The sequence below is a fragment of the Trachymyrmex septentrionalis genome, unplaced genomic scaffold, assembly GCF_001594115.1.
Source record: "Trachymyrmex septentrionalis isolate Tsep2-gDNA-1 unplaced genomic scaffold, Tsep1.0 scaffold65, whole genome shotgun sequence".
NCBI lineage: Eukaryota > Metazoa > Arthropoda > Insecta > Hymenoptera > Formicidae > Trachymyrmex > Trachymyrmex septentrionalis.
In genome coordinates this window covers 128,519-147,811 of record NW_017305832.1, presented here as the reverse complement: position 1 = coordinate 147,811, position 19,293 = coordinate 128,519, and the positions used below count along the sequence as shown (strand labels likewise).

The 19,293-nt window shown below is 30.7% G+C and overlaps 1 protein-coding gene across 1 annotated transcript in view; it reads right to left on the bottom strand.

Annotated features, from left to right (window-relative positions):
* LOC108753112 overlaps positions 1 to 19,293 on the bottom strand; it is a 102,861-nt gene that overhangs the window by 29,762 nt on the left and 53,806 nt on the right. Inside the window, exon 2 of the mRNA XM_018494454.1 lies at positions 219 to 1,051. Coding sequence (XP_018349956.1) covers positions 219 to 872 — 654 coding nt within the window. The 5' untranslated portion in view covers positions 873 to 1,051. The remainder of the gene's footprint in view (positions 1 to 218; positions 1,052 to 19,293) is intronic.

Here is a 19,293-nt window from a genome sequence, read left to right as displayed (position 1 = left end):
TATATATATATATATATATTTTGTATATACACAGTAAAATGTACACTTTATACCCGAGACATTGTTTCCTGATTATGTAATCTACATCGTATCTATATGTGCCACTATTTCTAATAAGAATCATTGATGCTTACAAATGTTAATGTAACATAGCGCATCGATGCGTCAAAATAATAACGGGTATCGCGAGTTATAAATCAATATCTAGGATTACTCACCTTGCATAGGCCGCGTGGCAGCGCTGCGTGACATTGTTCGCGTGGTTTAGTTTTAGGCTGTATTTTTGAGTTAGGCGTTTGTGGACGGAGTCTGTCGATATATTCGTCGACGCGGAAGATGACAGCCGTTAAATGAAGCGACCTTCCGGCGCGACGCTGGTCAGATGTTATAAAGTAGGCATCAAAGTCGCGTTGACGCGATATAAAAACGTGATGCGTAAAAAATTCTTCCTCTGTCTGGCGAATGATCAACGTCGTCGTGTTCAAATGCCACGTGAGACTGTTAACGGACAGGATCGTCTCACTGCCAGCAGCGACAGACGATTCTGGAGTACAACGTCCCGTTTCCAGAACGTCGAAAAAACGACGCGAAATTGATAATTCTTCTACCACAGGATGCAAAAAATGAAGAGGATCGAGGCACGTAGGTGACGGGGGTAATGTTCTTGATGGTTTTCTCGATGCACAACAATCACTACCGAAGACAAGCAATAAAAGATACTTCCTGCTAGATATTTGACAGCGTTGACGGTGATATAAGGTATGGTGCGGCGATACCGCGATCACGCTCAAGTCGGATATTCCGCGGCGAGATAGTGACGACAGGATATCCAGTGTGGGGGATATGAATGATTCTTTGGGGGTGGCGTCCATGTGGGGTAGATAGTCACCTCCGGCCTTCCCTCCCGCCTGCAAACCACCTCTTTCTCCTCCAGGATCCCCTTCTCGTCCTCGAGGTGCCCCAGCTTTCGGTGGTGCCTGCGGACACCACCCTCGCACGCCGCCAAATCTTACCGATCAGCTCCAACGTTGTTAGGTCTCGTGGGTGCAGGCTACAACAACAAGGAGAGACCGCAATCATTAATTCTTTTATTTTATTGTTCATTCAATGAAAAACCATCAATAAATTCTTTCAATTTTTCTTAAATATTAGTTTCGCTTTATGATTAATTTCTAAAATAAGTATATACATATATTATATCCGAGGAATGTATTTCTAGGGAATCTTTTAGTTTATTAATTTTTTTAGTCAACATTATATTGTAATTTTTTTTCAATATACTTCCTTTTTAACTGAACATACTTATCCCATTGCAAAACTATTTTTCTCATTGTATGTCTATTGCTCAAACCATCAACATCTCTCTCTCTGTGAGAGAGTATCGTTCATTTTATTATTAACATTGGACAATTTAATAATAATAATGTTACGCATTGCACAATTCTTTGACTTCATCAAATCAGATAATTTAATGACAAAAAATTCGAGTGGATATCTAATAGTTTTGATCATTAATCCACGTATTAAAATTCTTTTTTACGCAGTTTTTTTCCGAATAATTTGGTATTGTGTAAAAAAAATTAAAATTTTAAGACAAATGAGAGTAAGGCACAGTAATTGGTGCGCAGATTCAAATCAATCATCAAACAAAATTATGTCAAATTCTTACATAGATATATTAAATATTAGACACAAAAATATATATTCAAGTTATGTTAAAATTCGAACGTTTCGACCAAACATTTGGGACCATTATCAGTGGAATACCAGAAATTAAACATGAAGATTTCCTTGCACATCACAACAGATAGAGTGACCATCCAGATGCAAATTCCTTCAAATTGGTTCCATGCCAGTGATGAATTGCAAAATTACAAGTCCTAATAGGAATTAGACATTATTAGTTAAAACTAATTATTCAAATTAGAGTAAACTCACCTGCAGATAAGAATGCAAGAAAAGCTCAATAGATAACAAAGTAATTGTAAATTTTAAACGTGAAGATTTTAGATACAGAAAGATATTTGAGTAAGCGTCATAATTTTTTTAAAATAAAATTACAAAAAATAGATTAAATTTACAATCTGATACTGATTATCTAAATCAAACTTATACCGAAATTCTTAATAAATTGTAATGCGATGTATTCACATATATATTCTTACAACATATTTTCAATGCGTATGTTTTTTTCACATGTGGGTCAGATTTTAGGCCCCCCCCCCCTTATATTTATATTATTAGTGACATGTATGTTTTCACTTCATAACGATTCTGACTTTCATAATAATAATATCTTATTAATCTTATTATATATTTTTTGTTCTAATATGTATATAACTACTTCGTTATCCATTGAGCTTTTCTTGCACTCTTACCTGCAGATGTAAGTGGTTTACTCTAATTTAAATAATTAGAGTTTCAATTAATAACGTCTAATTCCTATTTATATTTGTAATTTTACAATTCATCATTGGCATGGAATCAATTTGAAGGAATTTGAATTTGCATTTGGGTGGTCACTCGATCTGTTATGTGCAAGGAAATCTTCATGCTTAATTTCGCTGATGATGGCCTCAAATGTTTGGCTGAAACGTCCGAATTTGAATACAATTTGAATACTATATATATTTTTGTGTCTAATTTTTAATACATCATAATTGAATACACATAGAATTTATTATAATTTTGTTTTATGATTAAATCTGCGCGCCAATTACTGCCTTACTCATTTGCCTTGAAATATTTTTTTTAATTTGGATTATTACTAAACTTCCTATTTTGGTATTGTGTGATTCATTGTACTGATGAGGATCTGAACCGAGGGTTGACACGTATATATGTATTTATTTGCTTAATAAATGGCGTTATATATAATTTACATTTATTTACATTTATTTTAATCAATACTCTATGTTGACTCATATCATCAGCATTACTTATCGTTTTAGATTTAATCACTTGAGTATATTTCATTTATTAATTTTTATTTTTCTTAGATTATCTTCAAAAGCCTTTTAAAAGATGCTATTTATCCATCAATTTATAATTTGTGCGATTCTCAGAACTTTGGAAAATCCCTCCCAGTATATATACCATATATGGTACAGAATATCTCAGAACTCGCGTACCGTCAGTTACCAACGTATTCTCCGTGAAATTCTAAGACGAAAAGCTCTCTACCAAAAAGCAATCCAACGAATGAAATTTGAATAGTGAGATATTGAAGTTGACGAATGGGCGCGCGTGAAATTCGCGCGGTCAGAATCGACACAACCGAGATTGGCGAGGCACTTCAGACATTTGCATAGTGTCAAAGCAATTATATTTTTCTTTAAGCAATTCTGGTTACGAATAATCATTATAAATATTAAATTATTTTTAGTTGTAAATAATCATTACTGTTGTCGAAAATTGTTTGAGTTACTAATAACCATTATCAATGACCAGAATTTTATTTTAGTTATCCAAGATCTACAAACCTAGTTGCTCAGCAAGCAATAACGATAACGAACATGTTTTTTGATTATTATTGACCGACGTTAATTTTATTATCAATTTTATTATCACAAATGTAAAATTATTAAAGGATGAAAGACATTGTTTATGAAAAAAGGATTAAATAAAAGATATATATTTTAATATGCAATTACCTAAATCATTTGAAAAGTTTTGAGTCTCAACGTGAACATAACATTACTCGTCAAAATCATTCTGATATTACAATCGTATATGCTCTGAAAGATATCTGTGAAAATTGTAGTCATCAGTTGGACAACGCTTAGTTGTTGACAGTCATTTGTGCCAGTCGATATTAGTGTTTTTGTAAAAATGAAAAAATCAAATATTGCGGCGTGATTAAGTTCTTGCATTTGATAGGCAATACGCTTGTGCAAATTACAGCCAAATTGGACGCTATTTACGGATTACAAAAACTCTACCCCATAATTTGTCATCGTGAAAAGATGAGTAGCTGAATTTAAACATGGTCGTATCAGCTTGATATCAGGCTGATGATGAGCGCTCGAGACGACCAATAATTGCACCACTACCGATAATATTGAAAAAGTTCACCAAATAGTACTGGACGACCGTCGAATTAAGGTTAGAGAGATAACAAAGACTGTAGGCATATATATATATACCGAAAAAACGTGTATATTATACACTGGGCAACAAAATTAACGCAACACGTGTTCACTCTGCAAAAATAGGCAAATTTTAAGATACAATAACTTCGTCAAAAATTGTCGTATAGGGATGTTTAAAAAAGTATTTTACAGGTAGAAACCTCTACTTTTCGGATCGCTACTTAAAAAAACGGTCTCATGGAGATTTCATGAAGTTACGCAAACATAAATAAAGATATATCAGACCTCAAAATTTTTTATAAAATTTGCGAAGCTCCACGGAGTGGAATAAAAATTGTATACAAATGCGATTTACATCATTCGAAAGAGCGAATCTTTATCTGCAATTTACTTTTTTACGAAGTCCCGTACGATTTTTTTTCATCGAGTTATTCAACGTTGAAGCAAAAGGACCATTTTTGCTAAAAAAGCAAATTAAAGATAAAGATTCGCTCTTTCGAATGTAAATCACATTTGTATACAATTTTTATTCCACTCCGTGAAGCTTTGCAAATTTCATAAAAAATTTTGATATATCTTCATTTATATTTGCGTAACTTCATGAAATCTCCATGAGATCGTTTTTTTAAGTAGCGATCCGAAAAGTAAAGGTTTCTACCTGTAAAATACTTTTTTAAACATGCCTATACGATAATTTTTGACGAAATGATTGTATCTTGAAATTTGCCTATTTTTGCAGAGTGAACAGGTGTTGCGTTAATTTTGTTGCCCAGTGTATATTGATTGAAGACTTAGGCATGCGTAAGCTAATCGCGCGTTAGACCGCGCTTGCTCGCTATGGACTAAAAACGCATTCGAATGAACATTTAACTTGGATCAACTATTTCACTCTTGAGACGAAGGAAGAGTCAAAATTGTGAAAGGTGAACCTGCTCCATTAAAGGTAATGGCGACTGTTTTTCTTTGTTTTTTTTTTGGAATAGTCATGGGGAATTGTGTTCGTCGACTATCTTGAAAGGTAAAACAATAACAGGAATATATTACGCATCATTAATTGATAAGCTGAACATAGAAATTGCGAAAAAAAGAAAACGGCTGCATTTGAAGAAAAAGAAAGTATTATCCCATCAAGATAACGCGCGCGCGCGCGCGTGTGTGTGTGTGTGTGTGTGTGAGAGAAAGAGAAACAGAGGGAGAGAAAAAGGGAGGAAGCGAGGAAGAGAGAAAGGGAGAAAGAGAGAGAGAGGGAGAGAATGAGAATTAATTAATAATATTAACATTAATTAATATTTAATAAAAGAATAACAATCGTATATTTGACACATCGTAGCTATACAGCTATAGTAAACGAAGGATCACATTGAATATTCTACATCTGGTAAACAAAATCGTTAATCGTACTTCTGTTGTAGTATGAGCTCACTAGAAATTACACGAAACACAGTGATCAGATTGTGGCAAGAGGACGGCGAGCATTATGTAAAAATGCAATATGATGCAATCGGAGTGATCCAAGTGACGACACGAGGTATCCAAATGATTTCTTACTCACAGTAAACTCTTCTACGTACTACAGTTTTTCGGCTCGAATCAAATACGTGTGATTCATCCGATCTCGCAATGTTAGGAATTCGGCGGCTTTACAATTTTTTTAACGTTTGTCTCCGATAGATACTCCTCGATCCCTTCGAAAATCGCTCGGCAGCTTATCTCTCTCCGACTCGTTCTCGCTTCTTGAATGTTGGATCCTGCGTCCTTGCTCTCAGTATCGATCTGCCCTGGGCTTGTGCCACAACACAAGTGATCGGCAAGCCCAACAAGGGACATGCAGGCTGCGAGGTCTCTCGTAATCGAGCCATTCCGGTCTAATTGGCCGATAACGAATCGCATGGGCCTGTGGAATCCAAATTTCCACAGAACAGTTTTCTTTCGGTTAAATCTTCTCGCTTTTCCCATGGAGTGAATCCTGCCTTACGCAGGTCTTCCTGATAGAGTCTTGGGTCGTCGTGGTTTTTTTGGCGGTGATTTCAGCTCGTTGTTCCACTGAGGAGTTCCATCCTTCTTAAAGCACATATCTAGTGCAGTCTCTTCATGTGAGGCTCTTATCCTGGAGCATCTTTAAATTCTTCCTGCAAAACAGGATCGGCACACTAAAAGAGTGCAAACAACAGATGAAAACAGAAGGAATAAATGAAAAATACGACATGCATATCCCCGCCACTGGAAATATCTCATTGATGTGAATCTGACGCCCAATTTCATCAAAAATAAAAATTAATACCGTAGCGTGTTTGTACTTTGCTTGTACCTGTTTGTACTGATTATTATTTCGTTTGTATCTCGCAACTTTAAGATTTTTTAAATTTCATTTATGCCATTTGAAAGAGAATCGTTTGTATCTGTAACGATTCTCTTTCGAAGTTCTTTTCGCCGTTAGTCCATTTTGATATCTTGAAAATTGGCTAAGTTCGCTATATAGAGGTTGTGCAAAAATTGAAAAGCGCTGTTTCTCCGAGCCCTTTGAGATACAAACGAAGATAAGAGAGATACAAACGGGTACAAACGATTCTCTTTTAAATGGCATAAATAAAATTAAAAAATCTTAAAGTTGCGCAGTGGCCATTTTTTATTTTTCACTTTTTGTTTAACTGTTTGAAGTACAAACGAAATACAAACGCGCTACGGTATTAATTTTTATTTTTGAAAGTTGGGCACATTGGAATATCCCGGAGCCTCTTCGGTGATAGTGTTCTTTGACAGTCCTCTTTTCATCTGGCCATCGGGTGAGACAGCTTCATATATCCATAATATAATCACCGATCGTCGCGCTGGTTATCGCTAATCAAAAATTCTCGCAAAAGATGACAAAAATAAAATAAATTAAAACGGCGCACAAAAGTCAGCGCCATCGCGCATTTGCACGCAAATTCGTTCGCCCTCCCGAGCTGGGAAGAAGCAGGATCCATTCGACTTCCGGGAAACAGTGACGGACGATAACGTTACATCACAATATAGTAATTAATTATCATTTAGTTTAACAAACATAAGTTTTTGTAAATGTTTGGGAGATAAATTATACCTTTTATTAAGCATTAGTTTTAAAACTGAAAGCTTTTTTCAACATCAGTAATGATTATTCGTAACTAAAACGATTTTTGACATCAGTAATGGTTATTCGTAACCAAAAACAATTTCCGACATCAGTAACGATTATTAGCAACCAAAAATAATTTTAATTATTTATAATGGTTATTCATAATCAGAATAATTGATAACATGATATTTATATAAAAATTGATATTTTATGAAAATTATATTTTTCGAACAATTTCTTTAAAATTCATGATTGTCTTCCCCGTGAATAAATATAAACTTTTAATCAATGATCATGAACTTTAATCAATTTTAATCAATGATTTTTTTTTAGATCAGATTTTTAAAATAACTGTTATTTTTTCATCTCTCTGGTAAAAGAAACATTAATTTTCAAACTTTTTGTTAATAAAGTAAGTAATGCTGATATGAGCCAATAGAGGATGTGCGAATGTAAATTACAAATCATTTATTAAGCAAGTAAATCACATATACATTTCAATCCTCGGTTCGGGTTCTCATCAGTACAATTAATAACGCAAAAGCAATTATTTTGAGAAAACCGCAATAAAGAAAGAATGCTCTCATACATGAGTTAATGATCAATACTTGTCAGAACTTGGTCATCAAATTGTCCGATTTACTACATAAGAATTACAATAATTTTTATTATTGTGCTTGAGAAACGCGATTAGAAAGAGGTATGTGTAAAATAATGTCACTTACATAAAGTTGTGCGAACCATGAGTAACCATATCATTATTAAATTGTCCAATTTACTATTTAAAAAAATTATAATGTAAGAAAATTGGCCAATGTTAACATTTTTTTAAAAATATTTTTAACAAATTAATTTAAACTTAGAGGAGAGTGGGCGAAAGAAACATGTTTAGAAAGAGCCATTTCGTATTTTAGCCAATTGAATATTGCTAAAAATTTCAAAATATTTTTATTTTACAACAGTACTAAAACTACGTTGTTCATAAACATTTGACAATTATCGTCAAAATTGCGTTTGATAAGAGACGCAAAATTATCGTTACAAAAAGTATATTTCTTGAGTTAAATTTCTAAGTCTTTTTTATTAATTTACGATTAGCTTTTAGAAAAAGTATTTTCTTATCAAATATTATAGTATATACATTAACGTAACTAAGAATGTAATTACAAATTCTTTGTAATTTTGGTTTATCAGATATTCTGTGATTAGATTTTTTATACATAATGTCATGAAAAAGCCGATATTGAGAGCTGTGAAAAAGTCAGTTCTATTATTGCTTTGCCTGGCTCCTTCATTGCATACCCAGGGATATTCTTTTCAGGGGATTCTTTTCAGTACAATTGACTTTCTACTTTTTTAGTACAATTCAGGCAATTTTAATACGTCAGTACTTTTTTGAAATACATCGTACTGATAATCAGTCCATTTTCGTTCGCTCAGTGTTAATACACCCTCGCGTAGCGTTAATATATCCTGTCACACTTCTGTACAAGATTGTTTTCAGATGCAGTTTCCTTTTTTAAGAAGCATTCCTGTGCATATTTATAAGTAAATAGATTTTCATGTTTCTGTTTTATAAAACATTCTGGTTCGTAGGTTATGTTGCTGCTAGGTTAAGTTATACTGAAGCATTTTAGCGATTCAACTCTCTCTCTCTTTCACTCTTTTTAATCACCTATCATGTTTAATAGATTATTCTGTAAATAAATGAAGACTGGTATCAGTGCAAATTGTACTCTGATTGGATGCATACTTCATGTAGCAATAATGGAAATTTTCATTTCTTTTGCAATAAATGTTTTTAATTAGAAACATATTTTCTATTTTTCATAAATTTATTAATTAAAAAAAAAATAATATTTGTTAAAGGATGACATTTTAATTTTATTTGTATTAAAGCTTATAAGAGCCAAGTACTAAATTATATATAATTTAGTAGTTAGCTCTTTCAAAACAGGTAATGGCTTTTCAAAATCACGTTGTTTTGAAAGAGCTGAATTTCTTGTTTATGAAAAATGTTGATTAAATCTCTGTTAATGACTAAATATTATTTTTCTGTTAAATGGATTTTATGGATAAATGAGTACACTTAAGTAAGAAAGCGATTATATTTGTTTAACATCAGATTAAATTTTTTTTTCATATTTTAAATAAAAAAACAGCTCTTTCATGATCTCTTCGCTATATAACAAAAGGAACGAGACTTCTACGGAGATGTTGATAGTTCGATAAACATATAATATAATGAATTACAAAACAAATCGCACAAAGTACCAAAAAACAAAATAACAAAGAGGAAGCATTACGTCACTGTAAATAAATTAATGTATAATAGGTCTAACGATAACGCGTCATTTTGTAAATTCAAACCTCATTTTTTTATGTGAATCATCTCTGATAACAATCTTTTATTTAAAAGTTTTTCTTTTTCTAATCTTTTAACATTGTCCCAATCGGAATAATTCAATTCTATGCTCTGTGATAACCGAAGATTGAGTCGTGTTCTTATTAATATGATTTCTGTATTCAGAAATACGCGTTTTTAAACATCTGCCCGTTTTACTGACATATAATACATCACAATCCTTACAATTAATTTTATAAACCACGTTGGAATAAAACGACGCTGGCAGAGAGTATTTTTTATACCTTAATAAAATTATTTAACTTATTAATACCTCTGTATGTCATGCGTAGAGGAACATTGTTAATGAAATTCTTAATTTCGTCAGATATATAGGGAATAAAAGATACCGTAAAAAACTATTGTTTTTTTGTTCACTTCCAAAGTCTGTTCACTATATTCTTTTTTAGCATTTAGATAGTATGTGGTTTAATTGATCAAACTTTTTATAGAGTCTCTTTTTAATCGTTGAAGAGATTAAACTCAAATAATAGTTTAATAAAATCTTAATGATATTATCAAAATTATTATAGTAAAAACTAGGATGTAATAGTAGTAATATCCTATCAGAATTAGATTGGTTATTGTGCCTATCTTTTGTGAAAGGGAGATGTCAAGAAAAATAATTCAAAAATCGGCCCAAAAAAGTAGGTTTACGATATCAATCAAAAATGACAGAATTTCCCTTCTCAATCAAGCAAACATTCAAAAAATTCAAGGTATTGCCCCCAAATTCCCTAGTAAATCTTAATCCTGAATGGTAAGAGTTAAAAGTATCTAAAATTTCGTCAATAATATTGAGAGTATCAATAACCAAACAATGACATCCACATCTTCTATAAAATGCATAATTATGTCAGAAACTATGAGAGATAATGGTAAACCCATAGGTATTCAAAAAATCTGCCTATAAAATTGTTTATTGAACACAAAGAACGTAAAATTAAGAATTAATTGTAGTGTTTTAAAAAATTCCATTTTTGTCAGTGTTCTTCCCAATAAGGCTGCATCTCCTTAAGATACCTTCTAAAACTAAATCGATTGATATATTATTAAACAGCGAGACTATGTCCAAAGATAAAAAGTATAGTATCGTCAGAAATAGTCAATTTAGAAATGTTTTAGTCAGATGATAACTATTGTCAATAGCGCTTTCAGTCCGCAGTATAAACTTCTATGAATAATTTTATACAAAAACGAAGAAAAATTTTGAATAGGCTACCAATCGACAAAATAATTTTTATTAATAACATTTTAACGAGCGACGATTAAAACCTGTTGGAGATCACTTAGAATCATCATTTTGATAACATATGTCAAAGTCAAGGTCATCGAAGCGAGCTCCCTCCATCGGCATATTTATATGAATATATTTATTTCAAAGTTTCATACATTGGGTTAGGCAAAGTTCTTTTACAAGTTAATAAAAACTTTTTTAGCAACCCATATCTTTTACTTTTAAAAAATTGGCAATTACACTTGATAGAGCAATAAAGTCAGAATGTTCTTTTTTTACTTAATCCGCGAGTAACTCAGGAAGAAAATCGAAACATTAAAAAAAAAACAAACAATTTTGTAGGGAAAACTTAAGGCTTTCACGATAGATAGTCGAAAATTTATTCAAATTTTTTTTTAGCACGCTGAACCTACAAAAAGAAAATTTTCATTTTTTTCAGGTCATAGTTTTCTATATGTAAAAATTAAAACTCACATAAATTCAAAAAATATGGTAACCATTCGAAAATAGAGATTTTAAGCTTTAAAACCCTTTTTTTAAATTTAAATTTGGATCATTTTTAATGAAGATATTGATAAGAAAAGGCCTTTTAACCAACTTAAGAGACTTAAAGTAAAGAGACTTTTTCCCTAACCCAATATATAAATTTATTTTTAAATAAAAATAAATCATTTTTTTATGATGCGCATATACATATTTGGACGTATTGTATTGCTATAAAGAATTGTTATGCTGAACAAAAAGGAAGATTGGTCGAATATACTTGGCAGTAAAATAAGAGAAAATGCAATGAAAAGCCCTGATAAGATGAACCTCTGGACTATTATACCTCGATGAGGTATCTATTCACATAAAGGAATTATTCAATAACATTTGATATATATAGCATCAAACATGCTAACATTCCTTCTAAAAGGACGCTATGCGATAATATAGCGCAGCCATATATATTGCTAGATGATGTATTTGACAAACGTAACTGCAAACTTGCGAATAATTATCAAACATTATTAAAGTACTATGACAAAGCACGGTGCGGCTACAAATTATCGCAAAATATATATAGTAAGTAAATATATATACAAATTATATATTTTAAGTAGATATTATTAAATTTAAATTAAAAGAATTAAACCGATTTATACAATAATCAAGATAAATTTATCTTGAAATTGTTATTTATACAATATTAATATTTTACAAGTAATAACAACAGTAATCCACATAGCTATTTAAGTTGGTTTTTTGGTAAATCGAGTTACCATAGAAATGTCTAATTTTTTTGTATAATAAAGTTGAAATTGACATGTGCAAAATTCTACGGTAAGTTTACGATAAAATAAGAGAGAAAAAAGATGTTGAAAATATAACCTTCCACGTACTTGGTGACGTAACTTAGTGATAGATAAGATTCGCAGACGCTTTTTTGACTAACTACACACAAATCTTATCGTAGACTTTTTTCCGGGGGAAAAAAAAAACACAAGATTCTAATAGTTTAAAAAATTATGATTTTAATGGTCACAAAAAATAATAGGTCGACAGCCATTCTAGAAAGATGTTTACGTGCATAAATTTACATATAAAGATCATAGCTGAATAAGGGAGACAAAAGTGCCTCACCCCAAGAATCTGTTTTTTTAATTCTAATAAGATTTTTAATGGAGTTATGAGCAATCAAAGTCAGAATACTCCTTTTTACTTAACTTACAAATAACTCAAGAACAAAAAATTGTACAAACATTTTTAAAAAATAATTTTGTAAAAAAAAGCTCCAAATTTTCGATATATACAAGTATAGTCGAAAATTTTCGCAAATTTTTTTTGGCACATGACTCACAAAACGAGAAGAAAAATTTCTCTTTTTTTCTGCTCGTAGTTTTCTATATATAAAAATTACAAAACTAATATATTAAAAAAATATTTATAATAACCATTCGAAAGTAGAGATTTTAACAATAAACAAAAATAAGTGGCTAAACTTTCAAAACAATATTATAAAGGGCATATACCACTATGCAAGATGTTGGCAGCAAACAATAATCAATTTATTAAAAGTACAAAGAACAATAAAGACACATAATTTCCAGATTGCGTCGCGAGGATAAAAAAACAAGATTGTAATAGTTATAGATATCATGTCACATTTGTTAACAATATCTATAACTATTACAATCTTGTTTTTTGACGAATCTGTTTTCGATTATATCCTCGACGCAGAATCTGGAAATTATGTGTTCGAGCATCTAGCTATTCTTCAAAATAATGGACACACTGCAAATAATCTCCTAAAGAACAAACTTGTAGAATCTGTACATAACGAGCGTTTTTTCACATTAATTTTTATTTAAATGACAAGATTCGATTATCATAAATTAAGTAAATTGTCAAATTGTTTGTAATAACAGTTTATATGTTGAGAGATTTCATGATTTAAATTATTAGTAGAATGAACAGCGATAACATATTGTTGTAAACTATTTTCATTATTGTATTTATACTGAAGATAGTCTAATTAAGACCGAAACGTCTATATTTTATTGTTCTTTGTACTTTTAATAAATTAATTAAATTAATAATTGTTCGCTGCCACATCTTGCATAGTGGTGTATATGCCCTATATAATATAATATTGTTTAGAGATTTTAAGTTTTAAAACCTTTTTTATTTTAATTCAAATTTTGATCATTTTTGATGAAGATATTGTATATATAATTTTGAGCTAACAAAATACCGCAAAACTTTTCTTTCAACCCAATATATTATAAACTTAGAACATACATACTGGAAGAGCCATAGGTGATAATCGATGATGGCAACATCTATCTGTCCTTGTCTGAATGCTTCACCTATAGACTAAAAAGAAGGAGACCAAATTCGAGGATAAAAATGGGCTCGAAACATGCCAGAAAACCCAAAATCGGGATAATGCGATTTTAGTGCCGTTGTGGAAAAAGTTGGAAATATATGCCACATGATAACCATGATGCCACGCGAACAAAATACATTTTATTTTTAATACAGGAATTCCAATTTGTATAACATTCAATTTTATTTGATTAAATAGTAAATGCATCAATATTTATTAAAAAATACATACATTTTATGCATAGTCATAAATTATTATTAAATTATCGTTTTTTAACTTACCGACATTAAAAAACTTTGAAATTAAAAAGAATAAAACGGAACTTGAACGACAACTTTCCTTTTCAGAATATATTCTACGCATAAAAATACACAAATTTAAAGAATTATAGGAAAATGGGAGGAAAAATATTTATCAAATCCTCTAAGTTTTCTCCGACAGGAGCGCTCGAATTTGTTCTTCCGACGCTTTTCTGACACTGTGTTTCGAGCTCATTTTTTTTTTACACCGGCCGCTTGAGTTCGATCTCCTTCTTTTTACTTATGCGTATGCATCGATGCGGGAAGAATACAACACTCTTAACCATATAATAATAACACAAGTCCACAAAAAAAATACTCTGCTGGGGTAGAGACCCAGCTATTCTTATGTATGTTGAGTTGCTGAATACGAATCAAAATAGGACCATCCAGGGTAAATTTTCAATCTAGAGCAAAAAAAATAGGTCAAAAATGGGAAAAAATGGATCATTTTTTCGCTCTAAATTGAACATTTAGCTTGTATGGTCCTATTTTAATGTCAGATTCGTAATCAACGACTCAAAATACATAAGAATAGCTGGGCCTCCACTCCAGCACAAGGTATTTTTTTTGTGGGCCTGTGTTATTATTATTATTATATATTTTAAAGTGTTGTATTCTTCCCGCTCTCGCCTTAGAACATACACATGTACGTTCAAAGCTCACATATGTATAAATTATGCACAAGCGCATAACAAATAAGCTTTCATTAGTCAAATACGGTATGGCCCTTCTAGTATGTATGTTCTAAGGTTATAAAAAAGTTGAAGATTGATTTAGAAAAAAAAGAGTTGGTAGAGTTTAAGAATAAAAGAAAAAAAATTTTTTTAATGTAAAATTCATTCATAGTGATACTTCGAGTACATTCACGAAATTTTTTGGTAGAAGAACATTTGTTGATATCTTTAACATATATTTTTTTCAATTTTAAAAATTGATATTTCATTGTTGAAAAAAATACAATATCGCAATTAGCAATTAAATAACATAATATAATATTTACTGTGATATTATTTGAGTACCATTGAAAATTTATTGATAAAATACTTACGTTAATATATTTAACATATATTTTAAAAAATTTTTTAAATTGGTATTTTATAATTACAAAAATAAAAATTAATATTTATATATACGTATTTATTTACTTGGTTAATCCATATAACATTGCACATTTATTAAGGTAAATATCAACAATAGGGAATCCAGCTCCGATGACCTTGACGTATGTTACCTTGACAAGGTCATGATCCCGAGTGACCTCCAATAAGTTTTAGCCGTGGCTCGTTATTCATTAAAAAGTTATTAATAAAAAAAGTTTGGAAAATAACGTTTTTTTATTTCTGCTATATACATATTAAAAACTGTTCTATACCTTTCCTTACTTATGTAATGACTTTTCACGCATGACCCTGGCCGCGGTCCGATTCACGCTCACAAATCTTAAAAATCATTTCATCCTTGTTTGTCAAATGTTAAACCAAGATGAATGATGCTCATGAGCGTTGTCAGCATGAATTGGCTCCTGAGTGATCTCCAACAGGACTTTAAAAGCCACTTCGCACGGAAAGCTGTGCCCTCCCCCTAAATAGGGGAAAAGATAGAGTGAGAATCGCTTCGCGTAGAAATCGTGCGCCCCCAAGTATGGGGAGGTGGGGTAAGAGTCGCTTTGCGTGAAAAATAAAATATACTTCAAAACAGAAAATTTCTGTTGATATAGTAGAAAAGAGACATCATTTTTCGAACTTCTTTTATTAATAACTTTTTAACAAAGGTCAAGCGACGGTTGAAATTTGTTGAAGGTCACTTAGGGCTTGACAACATATGTCAAGGTCATCGAAGCTGAGTCTCCTATTAGAGTCGATATTTGTAACCATACCTCGATATTATACATTTATACATATTTATACATAAACATTACATTTTAATCATCACTATTTTTTTCAATTGTAATGATGCCAGACTTATCAAGCGTGTGATGAGTGTGATGAGTCTGGGCATCACTGCTTCAAAATTATATGAAATTATATAAATTATAAACCGATTTCGAGATTTTATATAATTCATAAATCGATCTTTAGATATATCTACATATAGTTTTATAATTGTCGGCTAGATGGATAGTATTCTCATTTCCATTATTGATTAAAATATTTTCATATAACATTTCGTAATACGTGCCGAATTCGATTTGATTAATTATTTGAAAGCGCGTGAAAATGCGCCATTTGCGATCATTATATAAAAAAAAATAGCTGGAAAAAAGAAGGAAATACAAATGAAGGAAAAAGCAGAACGTTTTTTTCACAAATATTCGATCTAAATATAAATGTAGGTCATATGATATACGGTAATTGTCGTATTGCTTTTTATAAAAAACAGAAAATTGATCATCAACAACATGAATCTGTGCCTAAAATTCAATCTAAACTCAAATTAGAACATGATTTAGCAGCATCATTTAATAAAGTTGGAAAATTGCTACATTATTCGTCAGTCAATTTATCTAATAAATCTTCCAAATCACAATTATCTAATTCATATTTAAATTCTGATAGATCGACATTTAGTTGAGATTTCAAAATTGAAGAATTCTTCAAATGTTGAATTTATTAAAATTAAAATTCAACGTACGATATCAACTCACAAATATGATTGTATTTGCAATACAGCAACAGATCTCATAGTAATACCAAAAAAAAGTTCAAATATAATTATATATTATAATAAATGCAGAATATATATTTCGAAAGATAATCGTTGCTGTAAATATCTATATTTAATTAAAAATGTTTCTTTAAAGAAGAATTAAATTGCCTAACTGTTTATTCTAATTTTGCAATACTTGTTGTCCTCGAATTGCAAGAAATGATGCAGAATTTAGTAAATAAATGTGACTTACAGTCTATGACAAAATGGAAGATTTAGAAATATCTGAAGAACAATTATGAATTTTTACTGGTTTAACATAGGATAATATTAATAATTTAAAAAGTATAATATCTTCGGTGCAAAATATGAATAATCGAATAGTGCTTCAAGCTCTCATTGTATTTTTATTTAAATTAAAAACGTAATTCAAATAAGGTAATTGCATCGATTTTAGGCGAGAGCAATTTGTTGCAGAGTATTCATATTCAGCAATAAATTCGTTTAAAAAAGATATCTTACCATTTCAATTTGGATTATGCTCTGTAAATCAGTATGATTTAAAATTTTCGAAACATACCTCAAAAATAGCAAAAGAATTATTTGACGTCAATAAAAATTTTATGCTTATTTGCGATGGAACGTACGCTCGTTATCAAAAAAGTTCGAATAACGAACATCAGAAGAAATTATTTTCTATTTTTCTAAAAAAATTCTATTGTGTAAACCATTTACAATTTTACAACAAATGGATTTATAATTAGATACGTTACAACGAATGGATTTATATAGATACGTTAGGTCCGTATATTGCTAACGAAAATGATACTCTGAAATTCTTGAAAATCTTATAAACCATAGTGATTTACGTTTACATCAAGGCGATATTTTTATTCTCGAACGTGTCGAGACGTTAAAAATCAATTGGAAAAGAAAGGTTATACTGTTTTAATGTCTACATTGAGGGATAATCATAAGGAATTGAATGATATCGAATCCAATGAATCGCGTTTTGTTACTAAACTTCGATGACTTGTTGAAGGAATAATAAAATGCAATTTGCATTTTATGGAATAATAAAATGCAAATATCAAATGCTTAATAAACCAATTGATAATAAAATGCTGTCTAACATAGGAATATCCATCAAATTGCATAATTTCTTCACAATAAATATGACAAACAACTATTTTCAGATAAAAAAACTTTTAGATAGAATAGTAAATAGAACGAAAATGTAAAAAAATGTATTAAATACATTAGCTGTAGAAGTCGAGGAAAAAGGTTAAGAAAAAGGCTTCAAAAAGGTGATTCAAAATATTTTGTTCAATGAATTATTAGACCTTCCTGAAATGTTACTTACTGATCTCAAAATATTCTTATGTCTGTCTAGCTAGCCCCTCCCACTTAACCAAATCTTAATAAAAAAATTATGTTATAATGCGCTATTTATGCGCTATTCATATCCGCAAACAAAAATTTTTGCGCTCATTCCGTTTAGCTAAAAAAAATTTTTTGTGGAGGAACTGAGTAGGCAATCAGCCCCCTCATCCGTTAAAAACAATCAATTTGAAAAATTAAATACATAGGATTTATGTGCTACTATTTCCAAGCTCTTTCAATTTTTGCGCTGCAACCCTTAAGGTACTTCCCTCTTAGAGCGAACAGACATATTCATCCCTAAGTCGTTTAAAATTGCAAAATTAAATACTCTGACTATGCATAATAATTCTCATTTTTACGTAGAAATATAATTTTTAATGCGAAAATGAAAATAAAAAAAAACAATCTCCAATAGTCTTGATCTTAACAAATGTTATCTAGGATATGATCTTGAACAACATTCAAGAGGCCGTCGGACACCTTGGGTAATGCTAATGCCGGCATTACTGTAACTTGCAAGCTTTATAACTCGAAAAGTACTTAATGAAAATTAACTTAATTATAGTGTTTTGGAAAGTTCTCGAGATAATTTACAAGAATGTGCAATAAAAAGTAGAAGCTTCCATTTAAGAAATTGAAGATAATTTTCACATGATTTCGTATACAAAATACGTCCCCCTTGAAATCATGCAACTTTTGTTTGGCACTTTTTCTCTTATTATTAAAAATAAGCGAGTTATTCAGGTAAAAACAATTAAAAATTTAGAACAAGGCTAATAAGAGTCTAACGCTGATGTAAGAGCGAAGAGTTAGGAGATGTAGATAATACTCAAGTGTTGATAGTAGTCTTCATTTATTATATTGAACGTTTCGACTCCTTTTCGAGTCATCTTCAGCGAAAAATAGACTGTAATATTACGTTGAGAGTAAGTCACTCTCAGATTGGCAGAAATGCAGTAATCCATACGCTATATAAATTATTACAATTTTAATGTTAGTTCAATATACTTAAAACAGTAATAATCGTGTGACTCATCTCAATGAGAAAACATCGAAGTTACGAGTTAATAACAAAATTATCAAACATTGATTCACAATTTCCATCCGGTACAAATTAACAAAAATCGTTCCTCAAATTAATGTCGTGTCAATTCATCTTGACGTGTCGTTTTAAATTGAAACGTTACAAAGTATATACTTATATACAATACTTATAAACAAACAATAATAATGAATAATAATAAGAAAGTCAATCTATAACTATTTT